Consider the following 23995-nt stretch of genomic DNA (forward strand, 5'->3'; position numbering starts at 1 on the left):
GCTATAACTAACACATTAGTAAACCCACTACAATCATGCAGTACAGTGTACAGTCAGCAAGCAGTTACACCGGTGGCAATAAATTAATAAAACCAAAAGCTTACCTTGACTTGGAAGAATTCCAGTGTTGGATAGCCATAGCAAGCTAGGTAACATAGCATCCCTCTCTGATTGAGCCAGGTGTTTGAGTAGGCTAAACTAGCTATCTGCATTTGCTAGCTAAGTAAGGGAAAGTGGGAAAAGAATACAACAAAATATAGCTAGCTTTCTCTCTCGCTCTTGTTTTATCTTCATTTTTGAAGAAATTAATTTGTTAAAAACTGTTCAAACTATTGTCTTTCTCGGAGTCAACTACCCACCACATTTTAAGCTCTGCAGTGCTAGCTAGCTGTAGCTTATGCTTTCCATACTAGAATCCTTCTCTAATCCTTTGATTGGGTGAACAACATGTCAGTTCATGCTGCAAGAGCTCTGATATGTTGGAGGACGTCCTCCGGAAGTTATAATTACTGTATAAGTCTATGGAAGTGGGTGAGAATCATGAGCCTCCTAGGTTTTGTATTGAAGTCAATGTACCCAGAGGAGGACAGAAGGTAGCTGTTCTCCGGCTACAACATGGCTCTACCCTACAGAGTTCTGTTTAGGCTACTGTAGACCTTCATTGCAAAACAGTGTGTTTTAATCAATTATTTGGTGATGTGAATATGTTTAGAATAGTTTTATCTAGAAAGGGAAACTTTTTTTAATGTTTCACTATTTTTATTTTTCACAAATTCACTGAAGAGTATGGTCCCCCTCTTCCTCTCTGAGGAGCCTCCACTGGTGCAGATAATTTGAACTATTGGCCTCACCTAGATTTAATTGGAGCAATAGCACTAATATTTTACCTGACTGCACACTTTGCTGCAGAAATATGGAGATTTAATCATGTGAGATAAAATTGCGCACATCCTGTACAGTACATCTTAGTGGCTCGTAATATTTTCTGGAGTTCTGTACCTTCTAGTTTGATCATTGAAACAATGTGTACTGTGCAGTATGCAGAAACATACTTCCCACCCAGATGGTGTTTTGGTATCAATAGATGTTTTCCTCCGCACAGTGTGCCTTATGCAAAGGTTTACTATGGTGTCAAACTTGTTAAGACCATATGAGGTCCATTTGTGCTTCAAACAGCCCACCTCAGGGTATTCCATATGATGGGGAAAGGAAAGTGGGTGTTGATGAATGGAGTTCACAGATTGAGTATGACGGTTGGAATACAAACAATCCTCAGATGAATTACCTCGCTGATGACTGATGGCATGGCAGAGTCAACATGCAACAGCAACATAGTGTTTCTGGAATGGTGGGCCAGACTCAATTATTCAATTTTTGTAAATTATTTGTTTCCACCACTGTATTTGGTTAGGAACACCACCATTCCAGATAAGCGTGTCTTAGTAGATTGTGGAAACCCATGGTCATTTTAAATGTAAATGTTAATGAATAATAATCAGATATACCATACAAGTAAGTATATTTTCAGTAGGTGGTTATTTTAGTTGTTCAACAGAATTATGGCAAAAACAACATCCCCCAATAGGCCGTAACTGTCCCTGTAAGTAATAACCCTCTATTTGCAGAGAAGGATAGTATTTGCCTCTCATCCAAAGGCCAATAGTGACAGACAATTATGTAGGTTACTATTTCTAATACCAGCAGTCATGTCTAACAGAAGCATGGAGAATGTCTTTGCCTTAGCTCCAGTACCACTGTAGCTGTCAGTCAGCATGGGAAATTACAGCACTCCAGCCTTGGTCTATGTAGTAGAACAGCTCATCACTGTTTGATTCCCCCAACTACTTACGCAGAGGGGGATCAAATGAAATACATGCATGTGACATTCTGCATTCGTCCATGGTCTACTTTTGTAGTTAAACGTGTGTCTAATCAATTTGCACAATAGGAGAGTGTGTAGCTACAGAATACAGTGCTGTCTGAAAGAAAGACAGGATTCAGGAGCAACAGCAGCTAGTCTTATGATAGAGAGGGAGGTAAAGTGACAAGGGCTGTAAAGTAGTATACATTTCTAAAATCCCCCAGGTAAACAACCTCAGAAACCCTGACTATTTTAAGCTTGTGGCAACAATGGCAAGTTGTGTTCCATGCAGAAAATATTTTTTATATGATTTATAACACCTTGCCTTCATCAAGCTAAACATTTGTTTTAGTATAATATTTTACCCTGTAAGCATTCTATGGACAAGGTATGAAAGCAATCCATGCTTTGGTTTAGTTTCCCTGGCACTGTTTCCACATGCTAACGTTTTAGCATTTGTGGCATAAATCCCGCGCATTATGTCCACATAATCAGAAAATTGACTGTGAAGCTCAACAAAGTCACTTATAGATGATTTGAACATGATGTGTGAAAAATGCTATTATCAGTACCATGACTTGAATGGGATTTGTGCCACAAATGCTAAAACATTAGCATGCAGAAAAAGTGCCAGGGAAACTAAACCAAACCATGGATTGCTGTCATACCTTATCCATAGACTGCTTACAGGGTTAGAAAACCAATATGATATTTTGTCATTTGGGCGAACTATCCCTTTAACAGTAGGCCTATTAAAAAATGGCTACTATTCTACTCATTGGATCTTAAGCATACAGCCAAAGCTGTAGTATGGCAGGGACACCTTTGGGATGAATTGGAATGCCGACTGCGAGCCAGGCCTAATCGCCCAACATCAGTGCCCAACCTCACTAACGCTTGTGGCTGAATGGAAGCAAGTCCCCGGAGCAATGTTCCAACATCTTCCCAGAAGAGTGGAGGCTGTTATCGCAGCAAAGGGGGGGACCAACTCCATATTAATGCCCATGATTTTGGTTTTGGAATGAGATGTTTGACGAGCAAGTGTCCACATACTTTTGCACATGTAGTGTATATTCTTCAAGAATCATTGGGTACATTACTTTATAAGTCCAAACATTGATGTAGCAACTGATGATAGACCCTTTAATTCATGAGGAAGTACAGTATATAGCATCATCTAACGCTAAGATACAGGAATCTATACTGTATTAGAACGTATTACCTGGGATTCACCAGGATACTCGTTTTATCATCAGCTCTTTGATGATCCCACAACCTTAAAGCAAAATTGTCATAACAGTTCATCTGGTGGGTTTCCTTTATGGGTAAAAGGAACTGGACAAGTAATCACATTTGTGGAGGCCGCAGAGATGCTATTTACCCTCCATAACCTTTAAACATCCTTCTCAGATAGAATGCAATTATATATATATAGTAATGCATTATTCATAATCTAACAACCATTATGGCAACAGAATTATTCTTTTTTTGGGGGGGGGTCACAGTTGTCTCCCTTAATTATCTTGCTGTGAATAAGCAGCACAGTAGGAATGTTTGCAATGCAGCTTATTGTGTATTATTGTAGGTGGGTGTGGAATAGTCTTATGGGCTGTTTAGCTGTATTATCATATTAAATGAAATGAAAGTAGTGTCATGACACATTATCATTTCAATATGATATATAAGACATAGTGCGAGTTAATGGATAAGATCTTACTTGATTATCATTATTCCTGTTTTATGTGTATTATAAGAACATGAAACCATGATTAATATTGTATTGTAAAAATAGCCCAGTAATTCAAATAGAAGTCCCCTCATCGCCTGTTATTATTAAAGACATTAAGGAACGATTTATTGTTGCTTTTTTTATGGAGCTCTCCTGGGAATTGATCAAGACTGAGCGGGAAACAAGACCTTTTCACAGCTGATTTATAAATCCCCAGGAAGTAATAAAAAGCTGTACACCAAAGCATTTGGATCCAATTATCATTCATAGAATGGTGTTGTTTCCCAATTAAAAGTTGCTCTGCTCCTCTGATGTAGTTTTGAGGAGCTGTACACAAATTTAAATTGGTTAACTAAAGAAAGAGTTGAAAGACTGTTGGTTACTGTTGTAGGGCACATATTCAGAAAGCGTCTCAGAGTAGGAGCGCTGATTTAAGATCAGTTTTGCCTTTTAGATCATAATGATCCTGATAATATGGACTGACGGGACCTACCTGATCATATATCAGTAGTCGTACTCTGAGATACTTTATGAATACTGACGCAGAGACTTACCACATTGGTACTAAGGAGACAACGCCTATGGAACCGGACACATTATACATCATGACACATAACTTGCATATTAATTCACTTATCCGGAATCATTGAACTTTATTTATAAATAAAAATATACACTAGGGAAAATAGTTTCCTTTTTAAACAACTTCATAATTTTTGGGGTTTGTTTTTCTCCAAAAATGTTAATACTTTCCCCCACTTCACTTGTCAGAGCCCAGCGTAAAATGACAGTCAATTCCACAACAAAACGGAACAAGTTCTATAACTCAAATAGCTCTGTATTGTTAGGTTAACCTTTAACGGGATTGAAGAGGACAGATGTTTTACGGGGCTATGGTCTGTTCTGTCTCAGAGAGTTCTGTCTCGAACAGTCTGGACAGTGTGTGACCCTCCGGCTCCCAGTCCTCCAGGTCACTGTAGCTGATCTCTGGGGGCAGGACCTGGGCCAGCCCCAGAGAGCTGACCGACCCCGTGAGAGAGCCACGGCCCTCGTACGAGTAAGTCTGGAGGGAGTCATAGGGCGGCCCGCTGGTGTCCCTGTCAGCTTCCACCACTTTCTGTCTAATGACATGATGCATATCCTCTGTATCCAGCAGAACCAGGGACGGGCTCTGGGGCCCGCAGGCCACCAGCCAACCCTCCGTCCCCGGCCTTACCTCCCGCCGCAGCCTCCTCCGCTCCGCCCCGGCGGGGTTCCGCAGTGCTGCGATGTCAAACGCCTCTGTGTCCTCCTCGCCCCCACCCTCGTCATCGTAGGTGACCACGTTCTCCCGGACGTCCTCCTCAGAGATGATTAACGGCTCCTTCTTGCCCTTTTTGCTCCGCAGGATGACAAATAGCACCACGATGGCTACAGTATAGGACAGAGGAGAGGGGACAAGACCACAGCGACTTACAATATGTCATTACAGGCTCAAAATGCACACCCTATTCTCCAATGCATTGATTTGAGAGTGGAATTGTGGCCTTAGCTGCTGGAAACAAATCAGCCAGAGTTACTCCTCCAGCTGGTGTGAAGCCTTTCATTATCTCTACCTCAAGGCAAGAAGGTCTCTCTCTCTCCCCCTCCCCCAGCTCTGGAGTGTGGCTCTAAGCGGTTGACTAAACACACACAGGCAGGAATATCTCTTCCTACCCATCTCTATCCCTTCCTCTTTCTCTCTCCCTCCCTCTGTCTCTTTCCCCCTTCTCTCCCATCTTCTCTTCCCTACCATGACATCTCCCCCCCTCTCTTGTCTCTTACCCAGCAGGATGATGATGCAGAGCAAAATGGCGATGAAGGCCCCGGTGCTCAGGCCTGCTGTGGAGAGGAAGGCCGGGACTCGGCAGGCCTTCACCCTGCTGCTGCCACCTCCTCCTCTCTGGCAGACACACACCCGGAGGTTCAGGGTGGAGGTGCTGCTCAGGACAGGCTCTCCTCCATCCCTCACAACCACAGGGAGTTGATAGAGATCCTGCTCCGATTGGCTGAACTGACGCCTCCGCGCCACGATGCTGGCAGTGTTGTCTGGAGCAGAATGACAAAGTTTAAAATACACTGAATGTACCGTATAATTGTATTGACAAATAAGTATGGATCCAAACATTACTACAAAATGTGTATTTTCATCATTTTATTTACTTTTCCAAAATATACCATCTAAAGGAACGTTGCCCTGACCTGTTTTCCCCCTGAAATAACATATGCAACCACGGAGAACAGGGAGAACAGAAGACCAGTACAACAAATAACTTGCCCTGAGATATGAGGAGTGTTCTCCAACATTGCAGAGGATGCCCATAGTTCCCCACTGCTATCTATTAGAAAAGACTGGGGACAGATAGCGACGGCCTCTTCAGGCTTTATTAAAACCGGCCAACAGTATTCTATCCAGCCCAGCACGGCTGTTGCCATAGTTTTTCTCATTCTGGAGAGGCTCCAGCAGATTTTCATTTTCACGGCCCAGAGCCACACTTTTGTATGCACAATCACGGCCCTCCTCTTCACAATACAGATTCATTTTCCCCCAGGCGCACAGAGCCATGATAAAGCATGTCACTTGGGATGGTAAGAGACAGGGAAAGAGGGGTGGGGTGGGGGGAGGAGGAGGGGCCAACCTTCTGGATATCAACAAATGTATTCCAACAGAGCGAGCCCATGGGAAGGTGCATTGGAGGAATCGTTCATTTACATAGGATTCCTATTGGCATGCAGGGGCGCTGGCCCACAAGCTTCAAGTCAAAATTCATTACTGTACCTCCTCGCCCACTGAGAGGAAACAGGTAAACAAAAAAGAACCAATATATCTCTCATTCATCCTCCATTTGGGAGACAATAGAATATAAAGCCACCTCCCAGCTTCTTTCTTCCTCCAAATGATTATGATTACAGCAGAGGAAATCATAGATTATTATCTTTCTCTCTAACACATCCTGGAGCGTAAGCTGCTGTAGGTCTGTAAAATTCTACTGCATTCACAAGGCATTTCTGGCAATATCAATCATGACTATCAGTTGGTGAACGTCAGGAAATCATCCAGATTATACCACAGGGCACTGATTATATATTAAATAATTTTGGAAATCAAAACCTTCCAAAAGCAAAACATAACAACCACATCTACTAGATTCCACAGCCTGAGGGAGCAAGAGTATCCTACTACCACCCAATCAGTGCACTGATGCAGCAGTGTTCCTTTTAGCTCTAGCTGAGGAGTACTACCTGGTGCTCCTGTATGTGTAAACATAGGCATAATGCACATCAGTGAAAATGTGGTTTCACTGAACAAGCGCCTGAGGGAAAACAGGGCCAGTCGGGGAGGGGATAAAAGCTAAGTGTTAGGCTATACCACCACCGAGAGCACAGAGCGCTGATACAAAACTCAGTGGAAGCTCACTGCCTCTGTCTGGCATCTTACATGTTTTTGTCATCCGTCTTGGAAGTCTACCTTAATCTCGAGATTTTCCCTGATCTGCCAAAGGAGCTATTGGGTTTTCAGACAAGGGAAAAAATAAAAAAACAGTGTTCTCTCTGAATTCAGCCAAGTAGCCTTAAGCTAATATAAGTGTAACCGATGTGAAATGGCTAGTTAGTTAGCGGTGGTGCGCGCTAATAGCGTTTCAATCGGTGACGTCACTTGCTCTGAGACCTGAAGTGGTTGTTCCCCTTGCATTGCAAGGGCCACGGCTTTTGTGGCGCGATGGGTAACGATGCTTAGTGGGTGTCAAATGTTGATTTGTGCAAGGGTCCCTGGTTCGAGCCCAGGTTGGGGCGAAGAGAGGGACGGAACCTACACTGTTACATAAGGACGAGGAAAATGATTGTCTGTTACCAAGGAAACACCCTTGCAGGTCCTTCCCTTTTATATTAAAATATGTCTCAAAGGAGGAGAAAGTGTAAATGGGGCTGTTAGACAACAAACGCCACTAGATATATTTGTGTTTGTAATGCCACTCCAGAGTATCTGCCACAAATATCTGTCCACACCCAGAATCCCTGGTGGTGGTTGATGTTGTGCACATTTTTTTCATTGCCACACAAAACCACAATAGCCAGCCTACCTTCGTTATCCATCAGGGTGAAATTAGGATTGATTGGAAGGTCAATTGGCAGGGCAAACGAGAATCGTCCATTTGCAAAGTTGTCCTTGTCTGATGGCCTCACTGTCTGGATCACCTGTCAGAGAAGAGGGAGAGGAGTTTGGGGAAGAGAGGGAGAGGGAAATGGGGGTGTGTATGTATGTATGTATGTATGTACAGTATGTATATATATCTATATATAGTACCAGTCAAAAGTTTAGACACACATATTCATTCAAGGGTTTTTCTTTCTTTTTAATATTTTCTACATTGTATAGTAAAGACATCAAAGCTATGAAATAACACATATGGAATCATGTTGTAACCAAAAAAGGTGTTTTAAAAAAAATCTAAATATATTTTATATTTGAGATTCTTCAAAATAGCCTCCCTTTGGCTTGATAACAGCTTTGCACATTCTTGGCATTCTCTCAACCAGCTTCATGAGGTCACCTGGAATGCATTTCAATTAACAGGTGTGCTTTGTTAAAAGTTAATTTGTGGAATTTCTTTCCTTCTTAATGCGTTTGAGCCAGTCAGATGTGTTGTGACAGGGTAGGGGTGGTACACAGAAGATAACCCTATTTGGTAAAAGACCAAGTCCATATTATGGCAAGAACAGCTCAAAAAAGCTATGAGAAATGACAGTCCATCATTACTTTAAGACATGAAGTTCAGCCAATGTGGAACATTTCAAGAACTTTGAAAGTTTCTTCAAGTGCAGTCGCAAAAACCATCAAAAGCTATGATGAAACTGTCTCTCATGAGGACCGCCACACGAAAGGAAAACCCAGAGTTACGTCTGCTGCAGAGGATACGTTCATTAGAGTTACCAGCCTCAGAAATTGCAGCCCAAATAAATGCTTCACAGAGTTCAAGTAACAGACACATCTCAACATCAACTGTTCAGAGGAGACTGCGTGAATCAGGCCTTCGTGGTCGAATTACTGCAAAGAAACCACTACTAAAGGACACAAATAAGAAGAGACTTGCTTGGGTCAAGAAACACGAGCAATGGACATTAGACCAGTGGAAATCTGTCCTTTGGACTGATGAGTCCAAATGGGAGATTTTTGTGAGATGCAGAAAAGGTGAACGGATGATCTCTGCATGTGTGGTTCCCACCGTGAAGCATGGAGGAGGAGGTGTAATTGTGTGGGGGTGCTTTGCTGGTGACACTGTGATTTATTTAGAATTCAAGGCACACTTAACCAGCATGGTTGCATCAGCATTCTGCAGCGATACGCCATCCCATCTGGTTTGTGCTTAGCGGGATTATCATTTGTTTTTCAACAGGACAATGACCCAACACACCTCCAGGCTGTGTAAAGGCTATTTGACCAAGAAGGAGAGTGATAGAGTGCTGCATCACATGACCTGGCCTCCACAATCACCCGACCTCAACCCAATTGAGATGGTTTGGGATGAGTTTGACCGCAGAGTGAAGGAAAAACAGACAACAAGTGCTCAGCATATGTGGGAACTCCTTCAAGACTGTTTGAAAAGCATTCCAGGTGAAGCTGGTTGAGAGAATGCCAAGAGTGCGCAAAGCTGTGCAAAGGGTAGCTACTTTGTAGAATCTCAAATAGAAAATATATTTTGATTTGTTTAACACTTTTGGTTACTGCATGATTCCATATGTGTTATTTCATAGTTTGAAGTCTTCACTATTATTCTACAATGTAGAAAATAGTAAAAATAAAGAAACAACCTTGAATGAGTAGGTGTCTCCAAACTTTTGACTGGTACTGTATATATTATATATATACACATAGTACATTATGTAGTGCTCCACAAGCAGCTAAATATAGTAGGAATAAGTTAAGTAAGTCAACGCACAATATACTTTCGTATTATAGTAAAGACAATCTGACTGGAACACGTCTTTTCCCTCCCTCCCTTTCTGTTAGCCATTCCATTAGGACATGCCATTGTTCCACATGCAGCCTTTTTCCAGGCAGGAGTATAGATCTGAGCTAGGGCATATGACCTGTCTCAAACAGCATTGTCCCTGATGTATTGTCAGTTCATTAAAAAAAACTGGCTTCCGCCAGCAGGTGACCTGAGTGAAAAACTCTCATATGGACAATTCACCAATTATAGTGGTTACCAGGTACATGCACAGATAGGAGTCTACCTGTGCCGAGCACATGCCCCTTTGCCCTCCCACTCGCCAAGTGCCCTTTTAGGTGGTGGTATATATGTATATGTGGACACCTGCTCGTCGAACATCTCATTACAAAATCATGGGCATTAATATGGAGTTGGTCCCCCTTTTGCTGCTATAACAGCCTCCAATCTTCTGGGAAGGCTTTCCACTAGGTGTTGGAATATCGCTGCAGGGACTTGCTTCCATTCACCCACAAGAGCATTAGTGAGGTCAGGCACTAAATTTGGGTGATTAGGCCTGGCTCACAGTCGCCATTCTAATTCATCCCAAAGGTGTTCGATGTGGTTGAGGTCAGTGCTCTGTGCAGGCCACAGCTCCAGAGTCCAATGGCAGTGAGCTTTACACCACTCAAGAAAGACGCTTGGCATTGCGCATCGTGATCTTAGGCTTGTGTGCGGCTGCTCGTCTATGGAAACTAATTTAATGAAACTCCCGACGAACAGTTATTGTGCTGAAATTGCTTCCAGAGGCAGTTTGGAATTTGGTAGTGAGTGTTGCAATCAAGGACTTTTTTTTTTTACGCATTTCAGCACTCGGCGGTCCCGTTCTGTGAGCTTGTGTGAACTACCACTTCGCCGTTGTTGCTTCTAGAAGTTTCGACTTCACAATTACAGCACTTACTGCGATAATGCCTGTGTGTAGCTGGTGTAGAGGAGTCAGGCGTAGGACAGCAGAGATGAGTAATAAACGTAGTTTTACTCAGAATTCACAAAACAAAACACAATAAATCGAGCCCACAATAACGGACCGTATCACAAATAAACAATTACTCACAAACAAACATGGGGGAACAGAGGGTTAAATAATGAACAAGTAATTGGGAAATTGAAACCAGGTGTGTAAGACAAAGACAAAACAAATGGAAAATGAAAAGTGGATCGGCGATGGCTAGAAGGCCGGTGACGTCGACCACCGAACGCCGCCCGAACTAGGAGAGGGACCGACTTCGGTGGAAGTTGTGACAACTTACAGTTGACCCGAGGCAGCTCTAGCAGGGCCGAAATTTGACTGACTTGTTGAATGGTGGAATCCTATGACGGTGCCACGTTGAAAGTCATTGAGTTCTTCATTAAGTCCATTATACTGCTAATGTTTGTCTATGGAGATGGCATGGCTGTGTGCTTGATTTTATACACCTGCCAGCATCGGGTGTGGCTGAAATAGCCGAATCTACTAATTTGAAGGGGTGTCCACATACACTATATATACACAAAAGTATGTTATGAATTGCAGCCTTTTTTTCATTTCAAGCACCTGCCCTCTGAATGGTCTCTGCGCGGCCCAGGTGGCAGTGGTGGAAAAAGTACCCAACTGCCATACTTGAGTAAAAAATGTCTAAAAGTACTTTTCAAGTATCAAAAGTAAATGTCATTTCAAAAATATACATAAGTATCAAAAGTATAAATCATTTCAAATTCCTTTTTTATTTTACGGATAGTCAGGGGCACATTCCAACACTCAGACATCATTTACAAATTAAGCATTTGTTTTTGGTGAATACGCCAGATCAGAGGCAGTACGGATGACCAGGGATCTCTTGACATGTGTGTGAAATTGATCATTTTCCTGTCCTCTTAAGCATTCAACATGTAACGAGTACTTACGGGTGTCAGGGAAAATGTATGGAGTAAAAAGTACATTATTTTTTTAGGAATGTAGTGAAGTAAAAGTAAAACTTGTCAAAAATATAAATTGTAAAGTAAAGTACAGATACCCCCAAAAAACTACTTAAGTAGTACTTTAAAGTATTTTTACACCACTGCCTGGTGGTTAACCACCTGGCTACTGTACCTACACTCCACTGTGCTATAGCATTGTCAGTCTATAAGAAGCATTCCTGAACTTTTGGTAGGATACAATAATACACTAAGCTTTGGAAATACAGAATTAGCTGTCGAGGCAACGATTGTGTGTATCCCTAAAAAAAGTACAATTAGTTCTCAACTAAATTATAATTTACTTCCTTTCGATGAACATAACAGCATAATTTACCATACATCAAGACACATTTCCTGAAAGTTACTTTAATTTAATGTAATTTGTTGCAGTTTCGGAAAAAGAGCCTCGACATCTTAGCATGCATCATCTGTCGCCTTCAGCCAGCTAACTGATTATATGCTGCAGCCTGTTTAGTAATCTTCATTCAAGGGGAAAAATATGAAGAGAGAATGCTATTGCGATGTGAATCTGAGTAGTCGTGGTTTGCTGGACACGGACCAAATTTGAATGAGAGATGATAAACATTTTCTGCAATCTGGCTCTGTTGCGCTTAATGCAGCTCCTCTCTGTTTGTGGAGAAATTGGTACATGCTGAATAATTTATGGGTTCAAGAGGCTGCAAAAGTCTGCAGCACCACAGATAAATCCATTCCTGATGGTGTCAAACACACAACAAAGGCCGAGAGGGTATGTGTGTGTACTGTGTGTGTGTCTGTGCGTGCATGTCTGTGGGAGAATGTGTGTGACTGCATGCATGTGAGTTCGTGATAAGAGGTTTTAAAAGACAACAGTTGAAGAAGGGAGAATATGATCTCACGGGAGAGAAGGTGGGAGAGAGAGGGGGAGTAAAGTGGAAAAGAGCTGAAAAGATGGAGGGAGGTGTGTTTAATGAAAGATACTCACCTGTCCTGCCCTGGAGGTTTCACACACAATGATCTCATCATCTCTTGCTATGTAGGGAGCGTTGTCATTTACATCCAACACCTGGATTGTTATAGGAATATGGCTGACGAGACTCGGATTGTCTGAAAATAACATTTAAAAAAACTGAATTAAATAGAACACTTTTATATTGCATAGCTACTGTATGTATAAAAACATCTAATAACCCCCTATGTAAAACAAATCTAAAAAGCACATCACAAGTTACGTTACAGCCTTATTCTAAAATGGATTAAATAGTTGTTTTCCCTCATCAATCTACACACAATACCTCATACTGACAAAGCAACAAAAAAAAATTTTTTTGCAAATGTATTCAAAATAAAAAACGTATATTCCGTTTACATAAGTATTCAGACCATTTACTCAGTACATTGTTGAAGCATCTTTGGCAGTGAATACAGCCTCGAGTATTCTTGGGTATGACGCTACAAACTGGGCACACCTGTATTTGGGAAGTTTTTCACATTCTTCTCTACAGATCCTCTCAAGCTCTGTCAGGTTGGATGGGGAGCGTCGCTGCACAGCTATTTTCAGGTCTCTCCAGAGATGTTTGATCGGGTTCAAGTCCAGGCTTTGGCTGGGCCACTGAGGGACATTGAGACTTGTCCCGAAGCCACTCCTGCTTTGTCTTGTCTATGTGTTTAGGGTCGTTGTCCTGTTGGAAGGTGAAACTTCGCCCCAGTCTGAGATCCTGAGCGCTCTGGAGCAGGTTTTCATCAAGGATCTCTCTGTACTTTGCTCCGTTCATCTTTCCCTCGATCCTGACTAGTCTCACAGGCCCTGCCGCTAAAAAAACATCCCCACAGCATGATTCTGCCACCACCATGCTTCACCGTAGGAATGGTATTGGCCAGGTGATGAGCGGAGCCTGGTTTCCTCCAGACGTGACACTTGGCATTCAAGCCAAATACTTCAATCTTGGTTTCATCAGACCAGAGAATGTTTCTCATGGTCTGAGAGTCTTTCAGGTGCAAATTCCAAGCAAGCTGTCATTTTCCTTTTCCTGAGGAGTAGCTTCCGTCTGGCCACTCTACCATAAAGGCCTGACTGGTGGAATGCTGCAGTGACAGTTGTCCTTCTAGAAGGTTCTCCCATCTCCACAGAATAAACCTGGTGCTTTGTCAGAGTGACCAACGGGTCACTTCCCTGACCAAGGCCCTTCTCCCCTGATTGCTCAATTTTGGCCGGGTGGCCAGCACTAGGAAGAGTCTTGGTGGTTCCAAACTTCTTCCATTTAAGAATGATGGAGACCACTGTGTTCTTTGGGACCTTCAATAATGCAGACATGTTTTGGTACCCTTCCCCAGATCTGTGCCTATACACAATCCTGTCTCGGAGCGCTACGGACAATTCCTTTGACCTCATGCACTGTCATCTGTGGGACCTTATATAGACAGGTGTATGCCTTTCCAAATCATGTCCAATCAATTGAATTTACCAATGGTGGACTCCAATCTAGTTGTAGAAACATCTCAAGGATGATCAATGGAAACAGGATGTAACTGATCTCAATTTCGATTCTCGTAGCAAAGGGTCTGAATACTGATATAAGTAATGTATTTCAGTTGTGTATTTTTGTACATTTGCAAACATTTCTAAAAACCTGTTTTCGCTTTGTCATTATGGGGTAGTGTGTGTAGATTGATGAGAAAAAAATAATATTTAATCAATTTCAGAATAAGGCTGTAACGCAACAAAATGTGGAAAAGGTGAAGAGGTCTGAAAACTTTGTGAATGGACTGTATATACAATTGAAGTCGTAAGTTTACATATGCCTTAGCCAAATACATTTAAACTCAGTTTTTCACAATTCCTGACATTTAGTCCTAGTACAAATTCCCTGTCTTAGGTCAGTTAGGATCACCACTTTATTTTAAGAATGTGAAATGTCAGATTAATAGTAGAGAGAATGATTTATTTCAGCTTTTATTTCTTTCATCACATTCCCAGTTGGTCAGAAGTTTACATACGCTCAATTAGAAATTGGTAGCATTGCCTTTGAAATTGTTTGACTTGGGTCAAACGTTTCAGGTAGCCTTCCACAAGCGTCCCAGAATACGTTGGGTGAATTTTGGCCCATTCCTCCTGACAGAGCTGGTGTAACTGAGTCAGGTTTGTAGGCCTCCTTGCTCTCACACGCTTTTTCAGTTCTGCCCACACATTTTCTATAGGATTGAGGTCAGAGCTTTGTGATGGCCACTCCAATACCTTGACTTTGTTGTACTTAAGCCATTTTGCCACAATTTTGGAAATATGCTTGGGGTCATTGTCCATTTGGAAGACCCATTTGTGAGCAAGCTTTAACTTCCTGACTGATGTCTTGCGATATCAATATATCCACATCATTTTCCGTCCTCATGATGCCATCTATTTTGTGAAGTGCACCAGTCCCTCCTGCAGCAAAGCACCCCCACAACATGATGCTGCCACCCCCGTGCTTCACGGTTGGGATGGTGTTATTCGACTTGCAAGCCTCCCCCATTTTTCCTCCAAACATAACGATGGTCATTATGGCCAAACAGTTCTATTTTTGTTTCATCAGACCACAGGACATTTCTCCAAAAAGTACAATTCTTGTCCACAAGCTACTTGCAATTGCAAACCGTAGTCTGGCTTTTTAATGGCGGTTTTGGAGCAGTGGCTTCTTCCTTGCTGAGCAGCCTTTCAGGTTATGTCAGTATAGGACTCGTTTTACTGTGAATATAGATACTTTTGTACCTGTTTCCTCCAGCATCTTCACAAGGTCCTTTGCTGTTGTTCTGGGATTGATTTGCACTTTTCACACCAAAGTACGTTCATCTCTAGGAGACGGAACGCGTCTCCTTCCTGAGCGGTATGACAGCTGCGTGGTCCCATGGTGTTTATACTTGCGTACTATTCATTGTACAGATGAATGTGGTACCTTCAGACGTTTGGAAATTGCTCCAAAGGATGAACCAGACTTTTTCTGAGGTCTTGGCTGATTTCTTTTGATTTTCCCATGATGTCAAGCAAAGAGGCACTGAGTTTGAAGGTAGGCCTTGAAATTCATCCACAGGTACACCTCCAATTGACTCAAAATGTGTCAATTAGCCTATCAGAAGCTTCTAAAGCCATGACATCATTTTCTGGAATTTTCCAAGCTGTTTAAAAGGCACAGTCAACTTAGCGTATGTAAACTTCTGACCCACTAGAATTGTGATACAGTGAACTATAAGTGAAATAATCTGTCTGTAAATAATTGTTGGAAAAATGACTTGTGTCATGCACAAAGTAGATGTCCTAACCGACTTGCCAAAACTATAGTTTGTTAACAAGAAATGTGTGGAGTGGTTGAAAAACGAGTTTTAATGACTCCAACCTAAGTGTATGTAAACTTCCGACTTCAACTGTATATTTCTGTCCAGGCACTTTAGCGCATGTGATGTTCGTCCTTCTTTTGTCAGAGTATCTCTCAATCAATTAAGGTTCCATTTCCACTGAGCCTCCATCCATTGGTATATCTCGTGTTTGTCTGTGTCCTGAGGTTCGCCATGTTACCGGGCGACACTTGAAAGGTGACCTGGTCACTTAACTATACTATACTCCCTTTCATCATTGGATAAGAACTGCAAGCTGCCACTTCACATATTGTCACTTGTGGATTACATATACACATCTGATCCACTACCACACAGACTTAAGGGTTCCTTGAGGATCAATGTTATTTGTCACATGTGCCAAATACAGATGCTGACCTCACAGTGAAATGCTTCCTTACAAGCCCTTAACCAACAATGCAGTTTTAAGAAAATAGAGTTAATAAAATATGTACTAAATTAACAAAGGAAAAATAAAATAAATAAATAAAGGAACACAATAAAATAACAATAACGAGGCTATATACAGGGGGTACCGGTACTGTGCGAGGGTACAGGTTAGTCGAGGTAATTTGTACGTGTAGATAGGGGTAAAGTGACTACGCATTGATAATAAACAGCGAGTAGCAGCAGTGTAAAAACAAAGGGGGGGGGGGGGTTCAATGCAAATAGTCCGGGTGGCCATTTGATTCATTATTCAGCATTCTTATGGCTTGGGGGTAGAAGCTGTTAGGGATAGGGGGCAGTATTTGGAAGTTCAGTTGACTGACATGCCTAAAGTAAACTGCCTGTTACTTAGGCCCAGAAGCTAGGATATGCATAGTATTGGATAGAAAACACTCTGACGTTTCTAAAACTGTTAAAATAATGTCTGTGAGTATAACAGAACTGATATGGCAGGCAAAAACCCGAGGAGAGTCCATACAGATTTTTTTGTTGTTGAGGTGACCACCCATTAAAATGCCTGTCTATGGGAAAATCAAAGGAAATCCTCCCAGATTTCAGTTCCTATGGCTTCCACTAGATGTCAACAGTCTTTAGAAAGGGTTTCAGGCTTGTTTTTTGAAAAATGAGCTAGAATTTGTAGTTTTTCAAGGTGGCTCTCATTTTGACTTTAGTCTTGTGGTGTGTGTGGATGAGGGAGCGCACTTCGTTATTTATCTCCGGTATTGAACACACTGTTCTCCGTCTTAAATTGTATCATTTATTTACATATTAGGGTACCTGAGGATTGATTAGAAACATTGTTTGACCTGTTTGGACGAAGTTTATTGGTAACTTTTGGGATTCCTTTGTATGCATTTTGAACGAGTGGAACAGGTGGATTACTGAATCAAACGCGTCAACTAAACTGACTTTTTTTGGAATATAAAGAAGGACTTTATCGAACAAAACAACCATTTGTTATGTAGCTGGGACCCTTGGGATTGCAAACAGAGGAAGATCTTCAAAGGTAAGTGATTTATTTTATCGCTATTTCTGACTTTTGTGACGCCTGCTGGTTTGGAAAATGTTTTTAATGCTTTTGTATGCGGGGCGCTGTCCGCAGATAATCGCATGGTATGCTTTTGCCGTAAAGCCTTTTTGAAATCAGACAAAGTGGCTGGATTAACAAGAAGTTAAGCTTTTAAATGATGTATGACACTTGTATTTTTATGAATGTTTAATATTACGAGTTTTGTATTTTGAATTTTGCGCTCTGCAATTTCACCGGATGTGGTCGAGGTGGGTCGCTAGCGGCACGTCTAGCACAAAGAGGTTTTAAGGAGCCTTTTGGACCTAGACTTGGTGCTCCGGTACCACTTGCCATGCGGTAGCAGAGAAAACAGTCTATGACTTGGGTGACTGGAGTCTTTGACAATTTTGTTACGTACTGGGCCATATGCACTACCCACTATAGCACCTTACGGTCGGATGCTGAGCACTTGCCATACCAGGTGGTGATGCAACTAGTCAAGATGCTCTCGATGGTGCAGCTGTAGAATTTAAAAAAATATATTTTTGTGTACTTTTCCCCCCTTTTTCTCCCCAATTTCGTGATATCCAATTGGTAGTTGTCCCATCGCTGCTCCTGTATGGACTCGGGAGAGGCGAAGAGCCTTGCATCCTCCGAAACATGACCCTGCCAAGCCACACCGCTTCTTGACACACTGCTCGCTTAACCCGGAAGCCAGCCACACCAGTGTGACGGAGGAAACGCCATACAACTGGCGACACGAGTCAGTGTGCATGCGCCCGGCCCGCCACCAGGAGTAATATAACCTAAAACACAAGGTTTTGACTTATATTGGCTTGAAAATCTATGGCAAGACTTGAAAATGGCTGTCTAGCAATGATCAACAACCAACGTGACAGAGATTGAATCATTTTTTAAAGAATAATGTGCAAATATTGTACAATCAGCCGTAATCGCTGCCACAGGTCATTCTAACATGTATTGACTCAGGGGTGTGAATACTTACGTACATTTGATATTTCTGTACTTCATTTTTAATACATTTGCAAAGATTTCTATAACCATGTTTTCACTTTGTCATTATGAGGTATTGTGTATAGATGGGTGAGAGAAAATCTATTTAATGCAGTTTGAATTCAGGCTGTAACACAACAAAATGTGAAATAAGTCAATGGGCACTGTACACTATGCACTATATGTATAGTGTTTATGTAAGTCATGAATCCCTCATTAACATACACCAGTCTCCAGAAAGGTGCGGACTGGTTTTCCCATTAATTATGGTGACTTAACATCATCAGCACAGTGTCAGCTGACATTTATCAATGGCTAGTTCAGTCCATTAGCTGAACAGTATTGTGCGGAAAAGGGTAAAGGAAAGGGTAATTGCTTAGATAAGCATCAGTGGAAAAAGAGACGGAAAAGAAAAATTGATTGACCCGACCACCTTCAGCATCACACTATGATGTTACATGCAGCCCCTGCATCAATCCCAGAAGCCACTGCTGGCTGTTCATTTTAGTGAGCCATGTGTTTAATACTGATACATATTATTAAAGTGACATCGTTAATGCATTCATGCAGGGTCATGAGCATATTTTATCCTCCATTTTGAAAGCCATTATTTGAAAGCGAAATAAGGGAAGATCCTCTGTGTATTATGGTACTTACCAACCTCTGATGCCATCACAGTGATGTTGTGCCAGGCCACATCCTCTCTGTCCAGACTCCGGGTGGTTTTGATCACCCCGTTATTTAAACCAATGGTGAAATACACCTGCTCCTCTTCATTGTGGTCTATAAAATACCTACATGTAGCAGAGGGAACAATTAAAATAGAATTAATTAAGTTATTTGAATTTAATTTAATTGAAAATCAAATGATGCTGTTGAATCTCTCATTCGAAACATATCTGACTTTCAACATGCATAGGTAGAAGCTTTGTGTACCGTCTGCTTCCAACTCACACCCTCAAACACCTAGATCCCCTGAACGCAGCTCACTTTCCAGCTCACACTCTCAAACACCTAGATCCCCTGAACGCAGCTCAATCTCCAGATCCCAATCACCTGAATTCTAATTACCTGTTCACACAACTGGATGTCATTATCACACACTGTTTAGTTCAGTTCTTTGCACCCCATCACTGTGAGGTATTGTTTGTTTTGTGACACGTCTTTCGGAGCCCTGGTTTTCCCGTGATTTACTCCTCCCGTGAATGATAGTTTTTGCCTGCCTCACTAACGACGCCTATTCCCTATTGGATTTCCTGTTATCTTCATATTGTCTGATCTCCCAGACTACGTTACTAGCCTTTTCCCTGCCTGTACTGTTGACCTTTTGGACCCACTGTGTAAGACTTTCTGCCTGCCCCTGGACCCAGCTACCTGCCTCCTCCTGTAGTCCTTTGCAATTAACACCTGCTGAGCCCTTCTCTTGAAACCAGCTCTCTGTCTCCCCTCGTGTTCATTACACTTTGATTCTTGTGATGGTGTTTTAAATGGCCACTAAATGTCAGCCACATGCATGTAATTTACCTTACAGGGCTTTTGGTACTGTCAGGGTCCTGAGCCATCACTGTGCCGACCTCTGTTCCCACGGGGGAGTTCTCGTACACGTCCATGATGTAATAGTCTATGGAAAAGACAGGCGGCTCATCCACGTCTCCAATGATGATCCGGAGGGTGGTGGTGTCTTTGAAGGTGCCCAGGTGGGAGAAGCGTGGGTCCAGGTGTGTGTTCACTCCTTCTATGTGAAGCGTGTGGACTTTCCTCTTCTCATAGTTCAAAGGCTGCGGAGGAAACCGGCAAGCAATCCTCTTTTCAAAGTAGTGCTTTTTTGTCCTGTTTCTGCTAGTATTTCAGAAAGTACATGGTAACAATGGGTACTTACTAATAGTATTTAACATTTGGTAACCTCCTGGCATATTTATTAGGCAATTATTATGTAATTACCATATTATCTGATTTCCCAGGATATCCTTAACTAACCTGTACCCCTGCACATTGACTCGGTACCAGAACTCCCTGTATATAGCCTCGTTATTGTTATTTTATTGTGTTACTTTTTATTTATTTTTTACTTTAGTTAATTTAGCAAATATTTTCTATTTTCTTAAAACTGCATTGTTGGTAAGCATTTCACAGTAAGGTCTACACCCGTTGTATTCAGCGCATGTGACAAATGTATATCTATTTTTAAATGATTTGATATCCATCTTTAAAAGTGGACTATTACATGAACCGTACGCATAGGTGTTGTTGTGATGGAACGAAGGTGAGCATCAGCACTGTACTGTACCAGTCTTAGTGATATGATGCCTTCCCTCTGGTCAGTGTCTGTAGTGATGGAGAACATGGCCTTCCCCTCTGCGTTGGTTATGCTGTACCTCATCTCTGCATTAACGCCCAAATCTTCATCATTGGCTTTGATTTTACCCACAGATTGTCCAATCTGAGCAGACTCTGGAACGTACAGCTGGTAGTTTTCTGGAATGGGATGAGCACATGAATAAGCAAGACGTTATTATCTTAGCATGTACGATAAAGCATTTATGAGTAGATGGAGGAATAATTAGCCTACTGTTTATGCATACCAGCTAGCTGTAAATGTGAATTAATGGGTTAATTAATTCCATTTCCTGCCTGCTTGCAATTCAACGATCATCTACACACTACATCATGTTTGTATCACTTATAGCCACTCCCACATTAGCAAAACATCTATTATAGGCTACAATTTTAGAAGTTGTTTTTAAAAAATAACATTTGGCTGAGCATTACACATCAACAGAATCACTGATTCTATGATTCTATTGATATCGTACATTACTCACAGTACAAGCATCTTTGTGTTTTAAACTCCTATATAGCATTCGATATAGCGCTATAAAAATATTGTGTTTTATTACAGCAGAGAATCAATCTGTAAGGACAAACAGTGAGGTAGAAAAAGAAACAGTAAGACGTCTGTCTACATACTCTGGGGGAATTTAGGAGGATTGTCATTGACGTCTGTCAGTGTGACATTGATGGTGGTGGAGCCTGACAACCCACCCACCGAGCCGGCCATGTCTTTGGCTTGGACCACCACAGAGTAGCGTTCCCTGGCCTCTCTGTCCATGTTGGATAGGGCTGTCCTGATGACACCTGGGTAATGGTAAGACAAGAATGCTCATTATATCACACAAATAACCATAATTAAACATTGTCTGTTAGAGTAGACACTGTATGTCTTGATGATAATAACAATAATCATTTGGTGGGTGCTTATTATATTTGTCCTATTTCACACGTGTATGAATACGCATATATGAATTGTAAATGAGTTTTTTGCATCTCTCCCTGAGACACCCTCAACAGCATCATTCCAATCTTGGATGGATAAGAGGCCGGTCACTTTAATTCAGTTTGAAGGCAGGAAAATACAGTCTGACTTGTTATACAGGAGAAGGAACATTGATTTCTTCAAATTGAGTATCACTTCACGTTAATAAATCATTCATAAAGGGTTTCTAAATTCAGCCATAATTACAACCAGCTTTAAAATAATGTTCGCCAAAACCCCCTAATGTCTCCATCCCCATGCTTCACCCCTGTGCTGGCTCATTACCCCATTTGATATGCTAACACGTAAGCAAGCTTGGCTTGCCCTGCCCCTCTCTGAACTATCAGCTTGCCACCCCCTCCTCTCCTACCTCCTCTCCTACCTCCTCTCCCACCTCCTCTCCCACCTCCTCTCCCTTCAGCTAGACCCGCACCTAAACACCGTGCTCTGGCCAGAGGCACTGCTATGCTGCATTACTCGCTTCACAGCGTTACCATGGAGAATCCCATCTGCCCTAATCTTACCCTGAAGACTGAACAAGGGCTAGAAGGAAAAGAGAACAGATTGACCATACTGTACATTGTGCACCTGTACAAGAGGAAGGCCAAGGGGAAAACAGCCAGGACATAGCTCACTCAGTACTGAAAGCAAGGTGTCCTCGGTGGAACATCGGTTGGAACAACCACCGCTAAACGGAAGAACACAGGGTCTGACATGCAATAGTTAACTGCGGGCGGTGTCACACTGTGGGGGTTAACTAGTTATTCCGGAACACTCAGGCATTTGTCAGTTATTGGGATCCCATGGATTACAGTAAGACGACTCGTCACAAAGAAGGTTATTTCCCAAGCTTTTTGAGATGTGATAACCTTAATTGAAAATACGAGTCAACCCATCCCCCACACATTGAATCAATGAATGTGTGGATTAACCAGTCAGGACATATTGGTTCTGTGCCTTATATGTTTATCAAGATAATTAGTGCAGTATGTCTTGTCAACGAGTACAGTGACATTCAATGAACAGACAAAGAGCAGGATAGGTTTACTCAGAACATACAGTTGAAGGACATAACATTTTAGAGCACCTGCGTGAAATGGCTTCACTCCAATGTATGAAGAGTCCTTGTAACTTATTTGATACTGTAGTGGTTACATCAGTCTGTTTTTACCCTATGTATCCACACTTCAAAAGACCAAGGTTAGCCTACAAGTACATACTTATAGACAAGCTCCCAGTCATTTATTGGGTAAACCATCAACGTTTCGGTATCACTGTGGCTTCTTCAGGGTAATGTCACGAATGCTTGAACCAGGTTATGTAGACAATAGTGAGGGGTGTGTCATAGTCATTAGGGTGATGCTAATGAAAACAATGTAACTGTTAAAAGACAACATTTACAGAATGTTGAATATATTAGGCCATTGTTATCATATTGCAATAATTAGATATTGTACATAGTAATAGCATCAACATACATTATTATTTACATACCAATTATTTAATTTAATATACATATTTCATTGTTTCCATTTCATTTTTGTTACATGTAATCTTTTGGTTCAGCCGTAGTGCATGATAATTGTTGATGATGCTTGTTATGCATTACGCTTTAATCAAAAGATCACATGTTACAAAGAGGAAATGAAATGAAAACAATGTAGCGGTATGATAACAATAGCCTAATATCTTCAACATGCTGTAAACTATTGTCTTACTATGGTGATGAGAATAAAAGAAATGTAACAATGACACACCCCTCATTATTGTCACTGGGTGCACTAATTGCACTGTTTGTCTCCATAACCTGGTTCAAGCATTCATGACATTACCCTGAAGAAGGCACAGTGATGCCGAAACATTTACATTTTTTTAAACTAGGCAAGTCAGTTAAGAACAAATTCTTATTTACAATGACGGCCTACCTCAGCCAAACCCTAACCATGCTGGGCCAATTGTGCGCCGCCCTATTGGACTGCCAATCGCGGCTGGTTGTGATACAGCCTGGAAACAAATCAGGGTCTGTAGTGATGCCTCTAGCACTGAGATGCAGTGTCTTGGATTGCTGAGCCACTCAGGAGCCCATGTTGGTGGTTTACCCAATAAATTACTGGGAGCTTGTAAAAGAGAGTCGCCCACTCTAGAATTTATTTCTATACCATACAGTTTACTCGCCGTTAGTCAGCACCTCTACCAGCGTTTTTGGGGTGTGCGCCAGCTCATGCTTTTTATCAGTATAGTTATAATTTTTTTTTTCACCTTTATTTAACCAGGTAGGCTAGTTGAGAACAAGTTCTCATTTACAACTCCGACCTGGCCAAGATAAAGCAAA

General features: G+C 41.8%; 1 protein-coding gene across 5 annotated transcripts in view; it reads right to left on the reverse strand.

The window, feature by feature from the left end:
- Positions 1-4214: 4214 nt before the first annotated feature.
- The window catches only part of LOC115169735 (cadherin-18), a 90429-nt gene continuing 70648 nt past the window's right edge, over positions 4215-23995 (reverse strand). For all 5 annotated transcript variants that reach the window (XM_029725649.1, XM_029725651.1, XM_029725650.1 and 2 more), the window contains 8 exons: positions 21318-21485; positions 20638-20825; positions 19875-20128; positions 19008-19144; positions 12501-12622; positions 7691-7805; positions 5394-5657; positions 4215-5000 (listed from right to left, as the gene is read on the reverse strand). In XM_029725649.1, coding sequence (XP_029581509.1) covers positions 4474-5000; positions 5394-5657; positions 7691-7805; positions 12501-12622; positions 19008-19144; positions 19875-20128; positions 20638-20825; positions 21318-21485 — 1775 coding nt within the window. In that variant the 3' untranslated portion in view covers positions 4215-4473. The remainder of the gene's footprint in view (positions 5001-5393; positions 5658-7690; positions 7806-12500; positions 12623-19007; positions 19145-19874; positions 20129-20637; positions 20826-21317; positions 21486-23995) is intronic.

Source organism: Salmo trutta, chromosome 31, assembly GCF_901001165.1.
Source record: "Salmo trutta chromosome 31, fSalTru1.1, whole genome shotgun sequence".
Classification (NCBI taxonomy): domain Eukaryota; kingdom Metazoa; phylum Chordata; class Actinopteri; order Salmoniformes; family Salmonidae; genus Salmo; species Salmo trutta.